The following is a 19,444-nucleotide window of genomic DNA, read 5'->3' as shown; positions in this document are numbered from 1 at the left end:
AGGATCCTTTGGCAAGTTATCAGTAGTGGTAAACATTTCAGGGGAAAGAAAACAACTTTTATATAACAATATACTATACTTGGGTTAGCTTTGGAGGAGGAACTGAACTTCTGAGGCAGATGCTGCTCTTTCTCCTCCTCACCCCTAGAATGACAAGATTCCTTTCCCAAAGCACATGTCTTCAGGGAAGGATTTGTATTTGTTTTAATACTTGACAAAAGAATCAATACTGGAACATATGGCAGTTTCTATATCTTAATACAATGCTTGACTACATTAGGAGAGTGTGACTTCTCATAGCTCTTTTATCCAATGACGTGCAATTTGAAAAGTAAAGCATCATCCCAAAGAGCAAAAGACACTCTCCCAGGTGAGCCCAGCAGCAACACTGGTGGCAAAAACAAAATCCAACTGGACTCCTGAATCAAACAACAGTGTTTTGAGGGGAAAAGATGTCAAGTGCATCAGGCCCCATCTGGCCCTACCCCCAGACCTATAAGTTTGGAGGAAGTATAACAGCATCAACTGAGGACAAAACTCCCATGGCAGGAGCCTGCCCTCACATTGCACCAGACTCCCCCAATATCAACAGACCGCTCTCTTCAATTTAGAATTAGGATGTTATTCTAAATGACCTCTTATTCAGTTCCTCACAATCTTCAAGATGCTAGGCTCAATCCCATTCTTCAGGTCTTTATACAGCCTTCCTTTCTCTCCCCCCATCCATGTCTTTTTCTCCCCTTTCCTCTGTCTTGTCTATTCCATTGCTATTTATTCATCCTACCTATTCACTAAAAGCAAAAAGGAATTAACATGACCTTTACTGACAATTACTCTGCTTTTATATTCCATCTCTTTATCCTGCCCTTATCTATGTTGGGGTATGTCTACACTACCACCCTAATTCGAACTAGGGTGGTTAATGTAGTCAATTGAAGTTGCAAATGAAGCCCAGGATTTAAATATCCCGGGCTTCATTTGCATCTTGCCAGGCGCCGCCATTTTTAAATCCCCAGTAGTTCGGACTCCGTGCCCGCGGCTACACGTGGCACGGAGTAGGTAGTTCGAATTAGGCTATGAGGTGTAACGGTAGTTCGAATTAGAAAGCCTAATTCGAACTACCTACTCCGTGCCGCGTGTAGCCGCGGGCACGGAGTCCGAACTACCAGGGATTTAAAAATGGTGGCGCCTGGCAAGATGCAAATGAAGCCCGGGATATTTAAATCCCGGGCTTCATTTGCAACTTCGATTGACTACATTAACCACTCTAGTTCGAACGAGGGTGGTAGTGTAGACATACCCTAGGCTATTTAGATTGTAAACTCTTCAGGACAGGGATAGTCTCTTACAATGTGTTTGTACGATAGGGCCAGATGTGAGTGGAGCCTTTGAGCATGACTGTACTACAAATAATTAATAAAAACATGCACTCTCTCTGCTCACCAAGTAGATGTCAACAGGTTATGTGAATTGTAATTCTGTTAGCATCTTTGACTAATTTGGTGTTAGTTTCTTTTAAAGTGATCTTTTCTAGAATCTAACTACCAAAATAGAAATGGATTAAAAAATATTACATACCAAATTTGGGATGCCAATGAGAACTTGTCTATCTGTCCTGGTAATACTACTCTCTAAGTTTAATCATTTACAGATGAGCTCAGGAGAGCTTGATAATAAAGCTCCAATAGCTTCCTGTTTGGTGACAGGACCCTGGGCTGTACAACATTGTTTAAAGAACTCAACACATCAGAAAGAGGTTTTGCTAGCCAAATGTGTATATCTACTATGAGGAATCTTTTTTCTATTTTCTATCTAAAAATGAGGTAGGCAGAGGTGAACGTAAGCAGGTGCACCTTGGTGCACAGCTCCAGCAAGAACTGGCTGAGCTTCAGCAAAAGCCAGCAGGGAGCTATTTTAAAGAGCTGGCAAGGACTTTGGTTGCAATAGGACAGTACCTGTAAGAAATTTAAATTCCTTTCACCCCTGGAAATAGGTAACTCATTAAGTAGTGAATATGGCAGGCACCCAAAGAAAACAACATAAACAAACAAAAAAACAAACAAACACTATCAATGTACTGGACTTGAGATCTACAAAATTCTCTCAGCATAGTTGTTTCAAAAGCACCAGATACTGCTAAAAAAATACCTCTCCTACCCTATTTCCATGCATATGTAAACACACTACAAAAGGTTGACATAATATTCTGGAGTAAGAAGTGTAAATATTTGTTTATCAGCCACACTTTATTATTTATTCTTTATTAAAATGACAGAATACCAGTAAAGCTGTAAATTTAATGGAAACACACCTGAGTTAGAGGTTCCACTGATCCAATGTAAGTATCAGGACGGAGGAGAATGTGCTCAAGTTGAGTCTTTTTCTGGTAAACTCTCTCAACTGACATCTTCTTTGAAGAATCATTTTTACTAATAGTTTCGGACTCTTCTTTTTTTGAACCATTGTTCTGGTTATCAAATAGAGTCTGAAAAAAAAGAATGAGGCACATTACTTACAATCTAATTTATTCATCCTTATAACTCTAAAGCTATAAACAAATCTTGACTGAGATTTTAATTAATTTTGAGATTTATTTTCAAATTCAATTCTTGAACTCAGAACTCTGGTTACAGAAATAATTCAGCATATCACATAGGTTACAGAGGCAGCAGAGCGGGGGACAAGTGGGTCTATGGGAGTCCATATGCACAGGAAGCCAGCTTGAAAGGGCTCCTACCTGCTTCCCCTTCGTGCTGCCTATCAGAGGCAGCAGTGCAGGGGGCAGGCAGCTCCACAGGAGCTGGCTCCCCACATGTGTGCACAGTCTCCTGATACAGAGGCAGCAGGCAGGCAGACTGCATACAATCATGAGGGATAACCAATGAGCCCAGCCTTATTGGTTAACCATGTACACAAATACACGTTTACAACTATTATGAAACAGTCTTCTCTCATAGCCAACTCACTATCTTAGAAGCAACTGTTGGTATTTTATTAAAGCTAATTGTTAAAAATTATAATACGCAGGTTAAGAATGGAGTGTCTGTTCATCTGAGTACAGTGTTTAGAATATTCACAATCACAAAGTTTGTTTTAAAAGTCAGAAGCTATATGCAAGTACATAACCAGGAATAACTTCAGGTAAAGTTTTACAATACGTTTAGAAATTAGCATCCAAGTTACAAAAAGCATCAATAAACAGGGTCAACCAGCATGTTTTCTGAAAAAGGTAGGGACGGAAGAAAGAAGGGAGTAGGATTGTGTGAGTGATTCCAGGAAGGAAATTTACATAGACGGAAGCAAACATCTCTTTCTGAACAATTTACCAATACAAACACCTAGGCTATGAATCTAAACCACAGCTACACTGAGGAGGATAGATCAGACCAGAGGTTGGCAACCTATAGCTTGCGAGCCAAATGCAGCCAGTTCCTGACTTACAAACGCATCTACATACGACCAGCCTCCCATTAAGCGCAGCCCCAACTTACAAATGACGATCCACGCTTATGAACAGTGCATTCCTATTTAAATGAATGGAGTCCGACTTACAAACACATCGAGTTACAACCAAGTGCTTGGAACGCAACTCGTTCGTAAGTTGGGGACAAGCTGCATGGCTCTCTGTCCAGGCACCCTCTGCCCCCTGGCCAGGCCTTACACCTTCACTCCCTCCTATACTCCACCTCCCGCCCAGATCCTGTAATCCCATTCCTATCCCATTCACTGGCAGCCCTATCCCGCATATTGAATGCCTCATTTTTGGCGTAGAGGGACCCACAAAATTCACTAACCTTGGTACCCCATGAGAATAAACCTGAGGCCTTGAACTTCAGTCCTCCCTGTTCCTCCCCTCAGGAGAACCAGGGGAGTGCAGTGTTTTAGTTGGGGGTCATATCAGTGAGAGTTGGGGTATTTTTAGGGTCTTTTGGGGGAGATTTGGGGGAGGGGCCTCTCACTGTGTGGTCCCCAACTGATTTTTCTGTGGGTCAGTGGCCCCTCGACCCAAAAAAGGTTCCACACCTCTGACATAAATGAAGACAATGTTGAAACCTGGTGTGTTGGACATAATATTTAAATTTAAAAATGAAGCCTGGCCAAAAAGCCCCCAATTGGGGCCCAGCCCCCCATCTAGCCACAGCATCACAGCACTCCTGTACCCACACACAAACCAACCCTGAGCCCATCATACACCTGAACCCCTCATACCCCAACAAACCCAGACTCCTGAACCCCCTCATCCCCAGCCCCTGCCATAAGATTGACAGGAGTCCGCTTGAATGTGTGCATGAAGCTGGATTTGACTAGTTATGATGTAAACTTCAAAGAACTGTGCAAAAAGATGCAGCAACACAAGTCCCATTAAATAAAGTCTGAGTACAATGCTTCATTTGTGCTATCATTAATCATTGTCAATTATCAATAATATTAAGTTGTATCTTTTCAGACATGCAAATGGGCATTCTTGTATGGCCCTTGGTTGACCATTTGTCTGCATTTTCATGTAGTTTGGCTCTTTGGTTTGAAAAGGTTGCTGACCCCTGAACCAGATATTACCACACTGTCTTTGTGCCTTTTCCCACCTATGATTCAGCAGCCACCAGACCTACAAAAAGGAGCAGTGGCTGCTTTAACTTACACTTAACTATCCTAAACCAAAAGAGTCAAAGACAATGGCTCTCCAGCCATGCCCCCAAATCAAAGGCAATGAAAAGGGATGGCATCCAGTTACTCTGCCACTTCTATGCCACCCAGGAAATCCTCCTCTGGTCAAAACAATCCCTGTTGGCTCACTCAGCCAGCTTTATGTAAAACTAGTATAATGTGATCCCAGTAAAACCTCTCAGAAGCAGGACCGAGTGTTAAATTATAATACCCAGTGAGACTCTCTCAATTACTTAACACTTAATGGTCATAACCTGTAAGAGCTCAACAAAGGAGATGTGATTTATATGGTAGTGTACGCAAAGTGTACACTGAAGTGTCACAACAGCATGATGATTGCTCTGTTGCTGTAGTGTTTCAAGCATATGCATGCTCTACTGGGATCTTGAGATTCTTGGAAATAAACACAAGGGCCTCTCCGTATGAGAAAGTTCCATTATACTGGCATCGTTAAACCTATATGTCGTTGATCCAGTTTAATAATTATATTACCAGATATTAACTTAATGGTAACATTTGCCAGAAATGGATGCATAACTAAGGTTCCTCCACAACTACCTAATAATCCCCGCTTAGTGGCTCAGGTCTGCTGTGCCTGGAGCTTTAGCAGCTGGGGGTGATCACTCATCAAAGCCCTAGTGTTGCAGGCAGGGAAGGGAATACAGCAGCAGCAAATGGAGCTGTAATCCAGATGCCAGTACTTTCTTTGGAGAGTTGAAATCCCGGGGGCCCACATCGGCACAGTACCTCACAGTGCTCTCCAGGCTGTATACTGCCCTGGCATGAGGATCCCAGATTCTGCATCTCCCAGTGCGTCCTACTCTGGTTGCAACAGGTTGAGTCCTGTGCAGATACAAAATTTATATCAGAAACAAAAAACAGAACTATGTAGCACTTTAAAGACCAACAAGATGGTTTATTAGGTGATGAGCTTCCACCTAATAAACCATCTTGTCAGTCTTTAAAGTGCCACACGGTCCTGTTTTTTGTTCCAGCTAGACCAGACTAACACAGCTACATTTCTATCAAAATTTATATCTGCATCCACAAAAATGAGCTATGGATTTGCCATGCTCTATCTATAGTCAGGTTTGCTGGCCTCAAGGCATAGAAGGAAGTGGTGAGACATGCTGAGCAGTGGTCGCATGCCACTTTGGAGAGATGCGGACAGAAAAGGTATGTCCCAGCATTTCCCAAGCTGTAGCCCCAACCAGCCTTCTTTTATTGGCAATTTCTGGAAAATTGCAACTTTTTGCTCGAAATCAAGAAATTGTTAATAAACAGAATCCAGCGAAGTGATATTGGCATATTTCCTGCGTGAAAGTTCTTATTCCAGAACAAAAATAGCTTTTTTGAATTATCTTAAAACTCTTTCAAAGAGAAAGAATGCATCTCCCCACAAAAAATATAAAAAGGTACTAATACTTGAAAATGTATACACTTGAACTAAGGTTGAGATGGACATAGGAGATTTCTGGAGAGCCTCTGGATTACGTTAAAAGGGGTAAAAAACAAGGGTGATGTCAAGCTAGGAGTCTATTATAGACCACCTACCCAGCCAGAAGAGGTGGATGAGGCTTTTTAAAAAAAAAAAAAAAAAAAAAAAAAACACACACAACTAACAAAATTATCCAAAGCACAGTATTTGGTAGGATGGGGGATTTCAACTACCCAGATATACGTTAGGAAACTAACACAACCAGGCACACATCATCCAATACATTCTTGAACGGCACTGGAAAAAACTTTTTTTAAATTGAGAAAGTTGAAAAAGCTAGTGGGGAGAAGCTGTTCTAGTCTGATTTTAACAATTGGAAAGGAACTGATTGAAAATTTGAAAGTGGAAGGCAGCTTCGGTGAAAGTGATCATGGAATCACAGTTCATAATTCTAGGGAATGGTAGAAGGGAGAACAGCGAAATAGAGATAATGGATTTCAGGAAGGCAAATTTTAGTAAACTCAAAGAACTGGTAAGTAAGGTCTAACAGGAAACAAAACTAAGAGGAAAAACAACTGAAGAGAGCTGGCAGTTTTTCAAAGGGACATTAGTAAGGGCCCAAAAGCAAACTATACCACTGTGCAGGAAAGACAGAAAGTATGGCTGGAGACCACCTTCGCTTAACCAGGAGATCATACACGATCTAAAAATCTTTAAAAAGTCATATACAAAATGGAAACTAGGTCAGATTACAAAGGATGAATATAAGCAAATAATGCAAGTATGCAGGGGCAAGATTAGAAAGGCAAAAATCACAGAATGAGTTCACTCTTGCTAGAGACATAAAGGGTAACAAGATAACATTCAACAAATGTATTCAAAGCAAGAGGAAGACCAAGGACAGGGTAGACCCATTTCCCAGTGAAGAGGGAGAAACAATAACAGGAAACTTGGAAATGGCAGAGGTGCTGAATGTCTTCTTTGTTTCAGTTTTCACCAAGAAGAGTGATGGTGATGGGATGCCTAACATGGTGAATGTTAGTGAAAACAGGGTAGCTTTAGGAGCTAAAATAAAAAAAGAACAAGTTAAAAAGTACTTAGAAAAGTCAGATGCCTTAAGTAACCAGGGCCTGATGAAATGCATCCTAGAATACTCAAGGAGCGGATAGAGATAGTATCTGAGCCTTTAGCTATCATCTTTAAAAAGTCATGGAAGTTGGGAGAGATTCCAGAAGACTGGAAAAGAGATTCGAGAAGACTGGCAAATGTAGTGCCTGTCTGTAAAAAGGGAAATAAGACCCACCCAGGAAACTGCAGACATGTCAGCTTAACTTCCGTGCCAGGGAAGATACTAGAGCAAATAATTAAGGAATTCATCTGGAAGATAAGGTGACAGATAACGGCCAGCATGGATTTGTAAATCATGGTAAACCTATCTGATAGGATGACAAATGTTGCGGATAAGGGAGAAGCAGTGGACATGGTATACTTAGACTTTAGTAAAGCATTTGATATGGTCTCGCATGACCACCTTATCAATAAACTAGGGAAATAGAACCTAGATGGGGCTATTATAAAGTGGGTGCATAATTAATTAATGGTTCAGTGTCATGCCGGAAGGGCATAACAAGTAGGGTTCCACAGGAGTCTGTTTTGGGACCAGTTCCGTTCAATATCTTCATCAACCATTTAGATGTTGGCATAGAGAGTACGCTTATTAAGTTTGCAGATGATACCAAGTTGGAAGGGGTTGCAAATGCTTTGGAGGATAGGGTCAAAATTTAAAATGATCTAGACAAACTGGAAAAATGGTCTGAGGTAAATAGGATGAAGTGTAATAAGGACAAATGCAAAGTACTCCATTTAGGAAAGAACAAACAGTTTCACACAGAGAATGGGAAGCGCTTCTCTAGGAAAGAATACTGCAGAAAGGTATCTAGAGGTCATAGTGAACCACAGACTAAATATGAGTCAGAAATGTTACAGTGTTACAAAAAAAAGCAAACACGATTCTGGGATGCATTATTACGAGTGTTGTGAGAAAGACATGAGAAGTCATTCTTCTGCTCTATGCTGCCCTGATTTGGCCTCAGTTGAAGTTTTGTGTCCTATTCTGGATACATTTTAAGAAAAATTTAGAGAAACTGGAGACAGTACAGAGAAGAGCAACAACAATTAAATGTCTACGAGGGAAGACTGAAAGAATTGGGCTTGTTCAGTTCAGAAAGGAGAAGACAGAGGGGACATGATAGCAGTTTTCAAGGATATAAAAGAGTGTTACAAAGAGGAGGGAGAAAAATTGTTCTCCTTGGCCTCTGAGGATAGGACAAGAAGCAATGGGCTTAAATTGCAGCAAGGGAGGTTTACGTTGGACATTAGAGAAAACTTCCTGTGAGGGTTGTTAAATTTCTTAATAAATTGCCTAGGGAGGTTGTGGAATCTCTATTACTGGAGATATTTAAAGGCAGGTTAGATAGACATCTATCAGGGGTGATCTAGATCAGTGTTTCTCAGCCAGTGGTACGAGTTCCCTTAGGGTACTTGAGAGAAGTCTGGGGGGGGGGGGGGAGTACATCAACAACTTAAATTTGGAGAAAACTGAATTTTTGTTTTAAGTTTTACAGGGCTTTATTATTTTTGTAGTTTTTACACCCAAAAATTTTATCGCCCGCCCAGCTACGATTAAGTTGTTTAAACAAATATGTTGCAATGGTTAAAAAAAAAAATGTGTCTGAAAACTGTAGGTACTGGGGGTACTTTTTTTTTTTTTTTTTTAAAGGGGGTACATATATATTTAAGGTTGAGAAACACTGATCTACATCAAGGGTGGAGAACCCTAAAGGCCCTAGGGCTGGATGCAACTCCCAGTTTGCTTGGATCTGGCCTCCAAGGCTCAGGGCTCCCGCCTGAGTGGGGAACCCACACTAGTGTTCCAGTTCCCCTGCCATCTCCCCATACAGCTGGAGCATACAAAATCTACAGGGAGCTTGAGTCCCCAGCTGGCCCCGTGCTCCCTGCAGTGCTTTCACCCCGGGGCTGTTGTTATACTTCAAAGGTGGAGATGCCCTTATCAACTAATCTAATAATCTAAATTTAACATCCCTATCAAATATTACTCCAGGCCCGTGGTCACCAACAGGTCGATCGCGATCTACTGGTCAATTGCGAGGCCTCGACCTGTCACTCGCCTGTCTGCCCCGCCCCCATTTCCCTCCCACCCCCGAGAAGCCCCACTACTTACCTCAAGTGAAAATGGAGGTAGTGTCGGCTTCCCGGGGATGGATAGAAGTCCCGCAGCTTAGCGCCACTTCCAGCGATTCCAGAAGTGCACTAGCTGCTCTGCCAGGTGTACTGCAGGAGGGAGCATTGGCTCCCTGCACTGCACAGGAGGGGTGAGTCAGCCACACGAGAGGCACGCAGGGGGTTTCCTGGCGCGCACGGGGGGGGGGGGGTTGGGCCCGGGGGAGGCGCGCGTGCTTCCATGCACCTGCACGGGGGGGTTGGCACCGGGGCAAGCGCATGGGGCTTCCCTGCTCGGGGGGCGGGTTGACCCCTGGGCAGGTGCGCGCTGGTTTCCGTGGGGGGGGGAGGAGGAGGGAGATGCAGGGGACTCTCTGCCGCCACTGGCACCCTGCTCCCCAACCCCCACGCTCCAGCCACAGAACGCTGTCCCCACTCCCCTGTCCCCAGCCACACAACTCTGTCCCCATTCCCGTCCCCACTCCCTGAACTCTGTCCCCACTGGCACTCTGTCCCCTGCTGCAGAACCCTGTCCTCTGCCCTCCCAGCACCCTGTTCCCTCTCCCCTGCCCCCAGCCGCAGAACTCCGTCCCCACAAAATGTATAATTATAAATGCTTCATTTTAGATTTAAATAGCATGAATAAAAAAAGACCATTTATTTCATAACTATAAACAAGTGATTTTAATTTTATGTATCACATAATTTAAAAATAAACTGTTTATCAGAGTGTGTCAGTAAGGGCTGGGGATAGCAAGTGATGGACAGGAGGAGAATAGAGAGGGTGGGGCTTCAAGGAAGGGGCGGGGCGGTAGATCTTCACCTGTTCTGAGATTTAAAAAGTGATCTTGGGTGTAAAAAGGTTGGAGACCAATGCTCCAGGCAATGTCTGGTGACCTAATTTGACCAAAGATGCAGCCATCTGTCCCCAAACTAGGGTCTATATCCAGACAACACTGAGTGAAACTCATGTAGATTGTGCAGAGGCAAATGAAGACCACTACTAACCTCAACTCACCACCATGATTTATTCTACTACTCAGGCAATGTACATGATACAGCTTAGAGTACAAATTATGTTTCTCAGGTGTGAATAAGTCACAACCCTGAGAGATGTTACACAGACCTAAGTGCTGGTGCGGACAACGCTGTGTTGCCGGAAAAGCTCCTACCAACATAGCTACCACTGCATGTAGAATAATTTATTTGATGGGAGAACTCTCTTCTGCCAGCTTAAAGCATCTGTACTAGCAGCACCACAACAATGTAGCTGTATATCTGCAGCTCTGTACTGTAAACAGTGTTATTCTCTCTTGTACTTTCAGGCAATATTCCCTCTAATCTTTTCCATACATGTGTAGAATACATTTATGTGCACTGAGGCATGTGCAAATGTGCGCCATTAGTAAAAAACAAGAAACCTAAATGTAGGTGCTCTGCTAATCAGCTGGGCAGCATCTGAATCTCTCCTGAGTGGCTGCACAAGCATACAGCTTATAGGGAACCCTGCTGTCAGAATCTCATCTTGCCAAGTGATCTGTATTTCTTTTTACAGTATCTGGTGAGTGCCAGAATTGCCCATTTATTTTTCCAGTAATTCCATGAATAGTTTCAGCCTGCAATAAAGTTTCTCACTGTAGTACTAGGAGAGCTGGAAATTGATCTGTCTGAGCATCGGATCTCAAGACCAAGTCCTTCATGAAAAAGAGAAACAGATGTGTCCCGTTATCTTTTTCAGAAAGCATTATTTCAGCTCGAAGATTTGTTCCAGTTGAGAAAAGACAACGTTTGCAATATGTGTGAAAGCATGTGGAGCACATCAAAGTTTTAATTTTTGTTAATGTTATTCTGATGTCAACGACAGCTTTTATGCCCAGTGAAGGGAGCTCAAGTCCTATATAATAAGGAGGCCACTTTCAGAGAAACTAGAAACACCCAAGACCCTGACCTGAAGCAAAGACAGCAGTGTTTATTGTCAATAGCAATACCAGGCTGAATATGAACCATTACACAATGGTGAGGGGCTAAAAATCAAAGAACACTACACACTACGGCTACGTCTACACTGGCCCCTTTTCCGGAAGGGGCATGTAAATTTCACCAGTCGTCGTAGGGAAATCCGCGGGGGATTTAAATATCCCCCGCGGCATTTAAATAAAAATGTCCGCCGCTTTTTTCCGGCTTTTAAAAAAGCCGGAAAAGAGCGTCTACACTGGCCCCGATCCTCCGGAAAAAGTGCCCTTTTCCGGAGGCTCTTATTCCTACTTCAAAGTAGGAATAAGAGCCTCCGGAAAAGGGCACTTTTTCCGGAGGATCGGGGCCAGTGTAGACGCTCTTTTCCGGCTTTTTTAAAAGCCGGAAAAAAGCGGCGGACATTTTTATTTAAATGCGGATTTCCCTACGACGACTGGTGAAATTTACATGCCCCTTCCGGAAAAGGGGCCAGTGTAGACGAGCCCTACAAGTGGAAGGGACCTTGAGAGGCCATCGAGTCCAGTGCCCTGCCCTCATGGCAGGACCCAGTACCATCTGGACTACTCAACATGCGGCCTTAATCTTTGTATTCATGCCCGTCGGTATCAAAGAAGGTATTTGCATATATGTGCAGACCTCAGCATGTGCTGTGGGTATCATTGTGGCCCACAGAGCTTCCAAAATTGAGTAGCCCTGGTCTAGACCATCCCCGATAGACATCTATCTAACCTGCTCTTAAATATCTCCAGAGATGGCGATTCCACAACATCCCTAGGCAATTTGTTACAAAATTTTAACCACCCTGACAGTTAGGAAGTTTTTCCTAATGTCCAGCCCAAACTTCTCTTGCTGCAGTTTAAGTCCATTGCTTCTCGTCCTATCCTCAGAGGCCAAGGAGAACAATTTTTCTCCCTCAACCTTTAGACCCCCTTTTAGATACCTGAAAACTGCTATCATTCCACTTTCAGTCTTCTCTTTTCCAAACTAAACAAGCCCAATTCTTTCAGTCTTCCTTCATAGGTCATGTTTTCCAGACCTTTAATCATTCTGGAGGTGTGCCTAACGTAGTGAATACAAGCAGAGAGAGGGTAAGTTTAGAAGATAGGATACACAAAGAACAAGTTAAAAATCACTTAGGAAAGTTAGATTTCAGCAAGTCACCAGGTCCTGATTAAATGCATCCCAGGATACTCAAGGAGCTGATAGAGGAGGTATCTGAGCCTTTAGCTATGATCTTTGAAAAATCATGGCAGACAGGGGAGATTCCAGAGGACTGGAAAAGGGCAAATATTGTGCCCATCTATAAAAAGGGGAATAAGAACAACCCAGGAAACTACAGACCGGTCAGTTTAACGTCTGTCCCAGGGAAAATAATGGAGCAGGTAATTAAGGAAATCATATGCAAACACTTGGAAGGTAATAAAGTGATAGGGAATAGCCAGCATGGGTTTGTGAAGAACAAGTCATGCCAAACTAATCTGATAGCTTTCTTTGATAGGATAACGGCCTTGTGGATAAGGGAGAAGCGGTGGATGTCATATACCTAGACTTTAGTAAGGCATTTGATACGGTCTCGCATGATATTCTTATTGATAAACTAGGCAAATATAACTTAGATAGGGCCACGATAAGGTGGGTGCATAATTGGCTGGATAACCGTAGTCAGAGAGTTGTTGTTAACGGTTCTAAATCCTGCTGGAAAGGGATAACAAGTGGAGTTCCTCAAGGGTCTGTTTTGGGACCCATACTGTTCAATATCTTCATCAATGATGTAGATATTGGGATAGAGAGTACGCTTATTAAGTTTGCAGATGATACCAAACTGGGTGGGGTTGCGACTTCTTTGGAGGATAGGGACATAATTCAAAATGACCTTAGCAAGTTAGAGAAATGGTCAGAGGTAAACAGGATGAGGTTTAATAAAGAGAAATGCAAAGTGCTCCACTTAGGAAGGAACAATCAGTTCCATACATACAAGATGGGAAGCGACTGTCTAGGAAGGAGCATGGCGGAAAGGGACCTAGGGGTCATAGTGGACCACAAGTTGAATATGAGTCAACAGTGTGATGCTGTTGCAAAAAAAGCAAATATGATTCTAGGTTGTATCAACAGGTGTGTTGTAAGCAAAACTCGTGAAGTCATTCTGCCGCTCTACTCTGCACTAGTTAGGCCTCAGCTGGAGTACTGTGTCCAGTTCTGGGCGCCACATTTCAAGAAAGATGTGGAGAAATTGGAAAGGGTACAGAGAAGAGCGACAAGAATGATTAAAGGTTTAGAGAACATGACCTATGAAGCCAGGCTTCATGAACTGGGCTTGTTTAGTTTGGAAAAAAGAAGATTAAGGGGGGACATGATAGCGGTTTTCAAATATCTAAAAGGGTGTCACAAGGAGGAAGGAGAAAATTTGTTCCTCTTGGTTTCTGAGGACAGGACAAGGAGTAATGGGCTTAAAGTGCAGCAGGGGAGGTTTAGATTGGACATTAGGAAAAAATTCCTAACTGTCAGGGTGGTCAAATATTGGAATAAATTGCCAAGAGAGGTGGTGGAATCTCCCTCTCTGGAGATATTTAAGAACAGGTTAGATAGACATCTGTCAGGGATGGTGTAGACGGAGCTTGGTCCTGCCTTGAGGGCGGGGGGCTGGACTCGATGACCTCTTGAGGTCCCTTCCAGTCCTATTATTCTATGATTGTTGCTCTTCTCTGTACTGTCTCCAATTTCTCCACATCTTTCTTGAAATGTGGTGCCCAGAACTGGACACAATACTCCAATTGAGGACTGATCAGCACAGAGTAGAGTGGAAGAATGATTTCTCGTGTCTTGATCACAACACTCCTATCGATGCATCTCAGAATTATGTTTGCTTTTTTTTTGCAACAGCATCACACTGTTGACTCATATTTAGCTTGTGGTCCACTATGACCCCTAGATACCTTTCTACAGTACAGGCAGTCCCCGGGTTACATGGATCCGACTTACATCGGATCCCTACTTACAAACGGGGTGAGGCAACCCCGCACTAGCTGCTTCCCCCCAGCAGACCAGGGAGACGCAAAGCTAGCGCTCCTTCCCCCCCCAGCAGAACAGGGAGATGCGGAGCGGCTTTTCTCAGCAGACACCTCAGCTTGAGAATAAAGGACTGAGGGAAGTGAGGTGTGGGAGAATAAAACTGAGCTCTGGAGAAATGTTTGGCTAGAGTTTCCCCTACAATATGTACCAGTTCTGACTTACATACAAATTCAACTTAAGAACAAACCTACAGTCCCTATCTTGTACGTAACCCGGGGACTGCCTGTACTCCTTCCTAGACAGTCGCTTCTCATTCTGTATGTGTGAAACTGATTGTTCCTTCCCAAGTGGAGTACTTTGCATTTTCCTTATTACACTTCTTCCTATTTACCTCAGACCATTTCTCCAGATTATTTTGAATTATGACCCCATCCTCCAAAGCAGTTGCAACCCCTCCCAGCTTTAAATAATTAAACAGGGAGCCAAAAAAGATCTCTCACTCTGCCTGCTTGTTGTTTTATATCTGGGCTGACCTCTCCTGTTTTATCCCATGGTGAGCTGTCACAGGAAGGAGAATGAGGTGATAGTGAAGCATGAACATTGGCAGAAGCAGTTGGAAACAATCTGAATATTACAGCATGATTACCTACCATAGCATATAGAGTAACAGCCCAATAACTCTCTAGGGCAGTGGTCCCCAACACTGTGCCCAGTGAGCGCCGGCCCTGGGAGCGCCGTGAATTGGTTGCCTGCGCTCTGGGCATGCGGCGCTTTGGGGGGTGGGGGGAGGAGGAGGGGAAGCGCGTGGCGCTTCAAGGGGGCGCCCCGCCCCCGGTCGCGTGGCGCTTCAAGGGGGCGCCCCGCCCCCGGTCGCGCGGCGCTTCAAGGGGGCGCCCCGCCCCCGGTCGCGCAAGTGTCCCCGCCCTCTGGTGCCCAGCAGGCGGACGGCCACGCCCTCTGGTGCCCGGCAGCCTCAAATGGTTGGGGATCACTGCTCTAGAGACTTGGAAGACATTTCTCTATTGTGCAGTACAGTACTGGTGTCCGCCAGCCAGTCAATGCTTATTATCCACAGGGGGCGATCTTCATGCTGATTAAGATGACAGCAAGTGAAGGAGAGCCCAGTAAAAAGGAGTTTTGGAAGTCCTACAACATCTTGAACAGTGTGGAAAACATTGACACATCATGGGAAGAGATCACGTTGCAATGGTGCTGTTCATAGCTGAATGCCATCCACCGCTTAGTGGGATTTGATGCCGTTCCTGCGCTCAAGCAAGAAACTGTCAGGTTGACAGGAAGATGCTGACTTTGAGGAGGGGGAGGAGAATTTACAGGAGTAATTGAAGTCATATGTTGGGGAACTGATTGAACTGGACCAACCATGGATATCTGAAGAAAGCAAGGATGAGGACAACAGTGACACGTGACAGGAAGCCAGGAGTCCCACAATAAAGCATCTCTCCCATTTCTTTGGATTGCTGGATGAGAGGACGGAAATCCTACAGAGCATTTCATGAATGGTCTTCCAGCCTCTAGGACTCTTAACAATGCAGTAGCTTATTGCAGAAAGATCTATCATTTAGAGTTTCATGCAGGAGAGCAGACATTGATAAAATCCCTTTTTATAGACTTCTGCAACCAAAAAGCTAGCCATGGAAAAGCCAGTCCCAGAAAACCCAACTGCAAGCCCTACCTAAGTTTAATACAGTGTAATACATTATAGTAGTATAATTGACATTGTATTAAAATGTTATATGCCTGAACAAAGTGAATAAGATGTGTAAAATGTGAATTATAACACCTGTCATTTTTAAAAGTACACTGTTTAGATGAAAAGAGCATTGTCATAGGCGAGTATGGCAATGCTATGAACGCATCACCCTTCCCCTTTCCATTATTTTTTGTAGAGAAAAATTCCTTGGTATCCTTCAACCTTTTCAAGAGCAGAACTCCAGTGAATATAGAGGACCCCCTGTTTGGCCTTAATTATATATTGTTTGATCTCTTAACTGTAATCCAAGCAACTGGGCTTGCTGGCCTACAGAGAAAGAATTTCTTTTTTTTTTTTTTTAGCAAGTACATGCACACATCAAAACAGATCTTTGGCTTAGTCTTTCCTGCATTAATATATCACAATGCACTCTATGAAGACAAGACAGGGAACCAGTGCTGATTTTATGGATATCCCCTTTGGGAGTTTGTCCCAGTGATTCTGCTTCAGAGAGAAGCAAAACTGAGTTCAGATATTGCTTTAAATGTATTTCAGATGTTTAATCAATCATTCTATCCTCAAAGAGGTTGGGCTTGTTGTCTTCTCTCCGCACAGGAACCCATTATGGGTCTCATGGAAAGTACAGGGGCTCAAAAATGGGATCTCCATAGGCTTCCCACCCTACCCCTTTTTTTCTTCTTACAGTATGAGCTCATTATTGATTTGCATTTCCTTGGGAGGCTAAGCCTGTGGTATCAGGAGTCATCCCTGGTGGGCCCTACTATAGAAGAAGGACTAGGGAATGAGCAGTGGACAGAGCGAAGAATCTTACCACATTCTTTGGCATTGGCAGCATCTTTACTGTGCCCAGTGCCTTCCCTCAACCTCAAGAAGACACAGTAGACCCTCCATTGTCAATGGCTGCTGAGACACAGTTTTAGCACTTAGATGTGATTTTTCATCTGGTTAGCTGCCCCACTGGTTTCATTCTGTTCACATACATGGGAGGAGAGCTGTTGGCCCCTAAAGTCAATTATTCTAAAACTGCCTGCCTCTGAGTGGAGTGAGAGGGCAGAAGAGGCAACCTGAGGTTGACTAGGTTAAGGCTTCCTTGGTCTAACTCTCTTTTTGAAGCTTACCGATGTCTGCAGCAGCTTGTACCCATAAGAGAACCCTCCCCAAAAGGCAAATGTTTTCCTAAGAGGCCCCAGGGAGAATTTGATAGTCATATTACTGACTGAGCCAAATTGTTCACCAAAATTCTGAAATGCAAAGTTTGAAATTTCCCTCAGTAAGCTCTGCAAAGAAATCTAATTCGGTATGCCTGCCACTACACAGGCAGAGACAACTGGAGAGGATTTCAAGAAATGGGTCATTCCTCTGCTCACAAGTCTGGTCTTCGAGTAGCAAGCAAGCAGAAGCTGTGTAACAGAGCTATGGACTTTAGTACATTGTACTAAACTTCACAGCTTTGTTACAATGAAGAATCTTTACCATCTACGCCCCCAAAATAATCAAATACACCAGTTCTCATCAGAACCAACTGGAATTAGTTTGGGAGTTTCCATCTTAAACTATTCTCAAGCTAGGGAAATTAGGAGGAAAAAAAAACCAGACTGAGCACTGGACAATTCTTTTTTAATCCTCATAGCTCCCTACTGCTGCGAAATATTTCTCTCACCAATACAAGGGGAAAAACCCTACCCTATTCCCTGAAATTTCTATGACACTGGTTTAGATTTTACAAAGTTTGGTAAAGGGAGCTGGGTATCAAAATCAGACTTAAAATATTCATCTAGCCTTGCCTTCCCTGAGAGACCCACTCTAAAAATCAATAAATATTATAAAGTAACAAGTAAAACAAACAAGGCAAGAATAAGGCATCACACACCATCTTTGAGAAGTGAAAAGAGGCCAACTTTTTGTGCACATTAGCAATTGTCAAGGCTGTTCCCCACTCTGGCACTTTGAGTGTAGCAGATATGCCTGCAAGAGACTTTAGTTAACTGAATGGCTGGAATATCCAGGAAAGGATATTACCTGCCCCCTCTTCATCACAGCATTGTTGTATTATACCCATTTTCAAACTGAAGAGCATCATGTATATTATATAAAGCATTTTATAAAGAAGTTGTTAAAACAACTCCTCACTTTGATTTGGCAGCGATTGCAGATGACTATTATACTTTCCAGGTTCAACTCCTTTGGGTAAAATAATGTGAAACACATAGCTAATATCTCTTCTGGACAAGATTATCACAAAAGATGTTTTAAGGTCAGTTGTGAGTACCTTTGAAATTATTTAATTAACAAATGGTAAGTTTAAATCATCATGTAGTCCAGTGGTCCCCAACCTTTTGGGGCTGCCGGGCGCCCAGGGGTGGTGCCGCTTACGGGCCAGGCGCCCAGGGGCGGGGCCTCACACAGGCCACGCGCCCACACATGCACTGCACGCCCAGGGCCAGTATGTGCCGCGACCCTGGGCAGGGGCTGCCCATGCGCCCGGGGCTGGCACCAGCATGTGCCGCGACCCAAGGACAAGGGCCACCCATGAGCCACACGCCCGGGGCCGGCACAGCACGTGCCATGCGCCCGGGACGGGGTCGGCTGAAATTGTTCAGCGGGAACATATAAATGGCCCAGCGGGCGCTACGGCGCCTGCGGGCACCACGTTGGGACCACTGATGTAGTCCCTGTGATGGACACTCCCCTCCATGCTTTATGAAATAGATTTATGAATATGAATATATATAACCCAAAGGTGCTTTGAGCGAATTATTTTGTGTAACCCATCAATCTTCATGTCATGGGTCTGTTTATCTTACTTTGATGCATGTATCATTTGTGTATGTAAAATTAGACGTATGGAGTGGAGAATGCTTTGTGGGTTTCAAATGTGTAAATGAGACACATGGAGGGTGTTACCCTCATGAAGAGCAACTGTTAATCTCTTTTATCCTTAAGTCTGAGCAGGGCTTGGTAGGGAGCGGCCTCAATTTTTTAACAAAAAGAATAGGAAAGCAGAGGCCTTGGTCTTTTGGCTGGGCTTTGGATTTGAGGGGCAGCTAGAAAAGAGGTTTTAGGGTGAGTCTGAGTACATCTGGCCCAGCAGGACCAGATGGTAAGAAGCTCCAGAAAACAGGAAGGTGAGTGGCAGGGGCTGTGTCAGCACTCCAGGAAGCACCCCCGAGAGATCATCTGTGACCGCAACTCATCACAGTTCCCTTACTAAAGGGGCCTTTGACTTTTTCTGAGAGAATCCTTTGTGCTGCAATCCAGCCCTAGAAACTACAACTCCCATGAGTCCTTGGGAAAAAGGAGGAAACGGTGGCTTGTCCAGGCATTTGGGTGCTCTCCATTTTGGGAGAGAGGAGCCAGGTTCCTGGTAAGGAGCCTTTGTCCAGTCC

At 43.8% G+C, this 19,444-nt stretch overlaps 1 protein-coding gene across 3 annotated transcripts in view; it reads right to left on the bottom strand.

The window, feature by feature from the left end:
• The window catches only part of TOP2B (DNA topoisomerase II beta), a 112,511-nt gene that overhangs the window by 67,850 nt on the left and 25,217 nt on the right, over positions 1-19,444 (bottom strand). For 2 of the 3 annotated variants that reach the window (XM_075922030.2, XM_025190305.3), the window contains exons 1-2: positions 5,413-5,484; positions 2,312-2,485 (exon numbers count right to left, since the gene is read on the bottom strand). In XM_075922030.2, the coding sequence (XP_075778145.2) occupies positions 2,312-2,485; positions 5,413-5,469 (231 nt within the window). In that variant the 5' untranslated portion in view covers positions 5,470-5,484. Of the gene's footprint in view, positions 1-2,311; positions 2,486-5,412; positions 5,485-19,444 lie in introns of those variants that run through there. The other variant, XM_006134319.3, reaches the window with a different exon arrangement.

This window comes from Pelodiscus sinensis, chromosome 2 (assembly GCF_052426305.1).
Source record: "Pelodiscus sinensis isolate ZL-2025 chromosome 2, ASM5242630v1, whole genome shotgun sequence".
Lineage (NCBI taxonomy): Eukaryota > Metazoa > Chordata > Testudines > Trionychidae > Pelodiscus > Pelodiscus sinensis.
The sequence above is the reverse complement of the archived record's forward strand: the minus strand, read 5'-3'. Positions and strand labels throughout refer to the sequence as shown.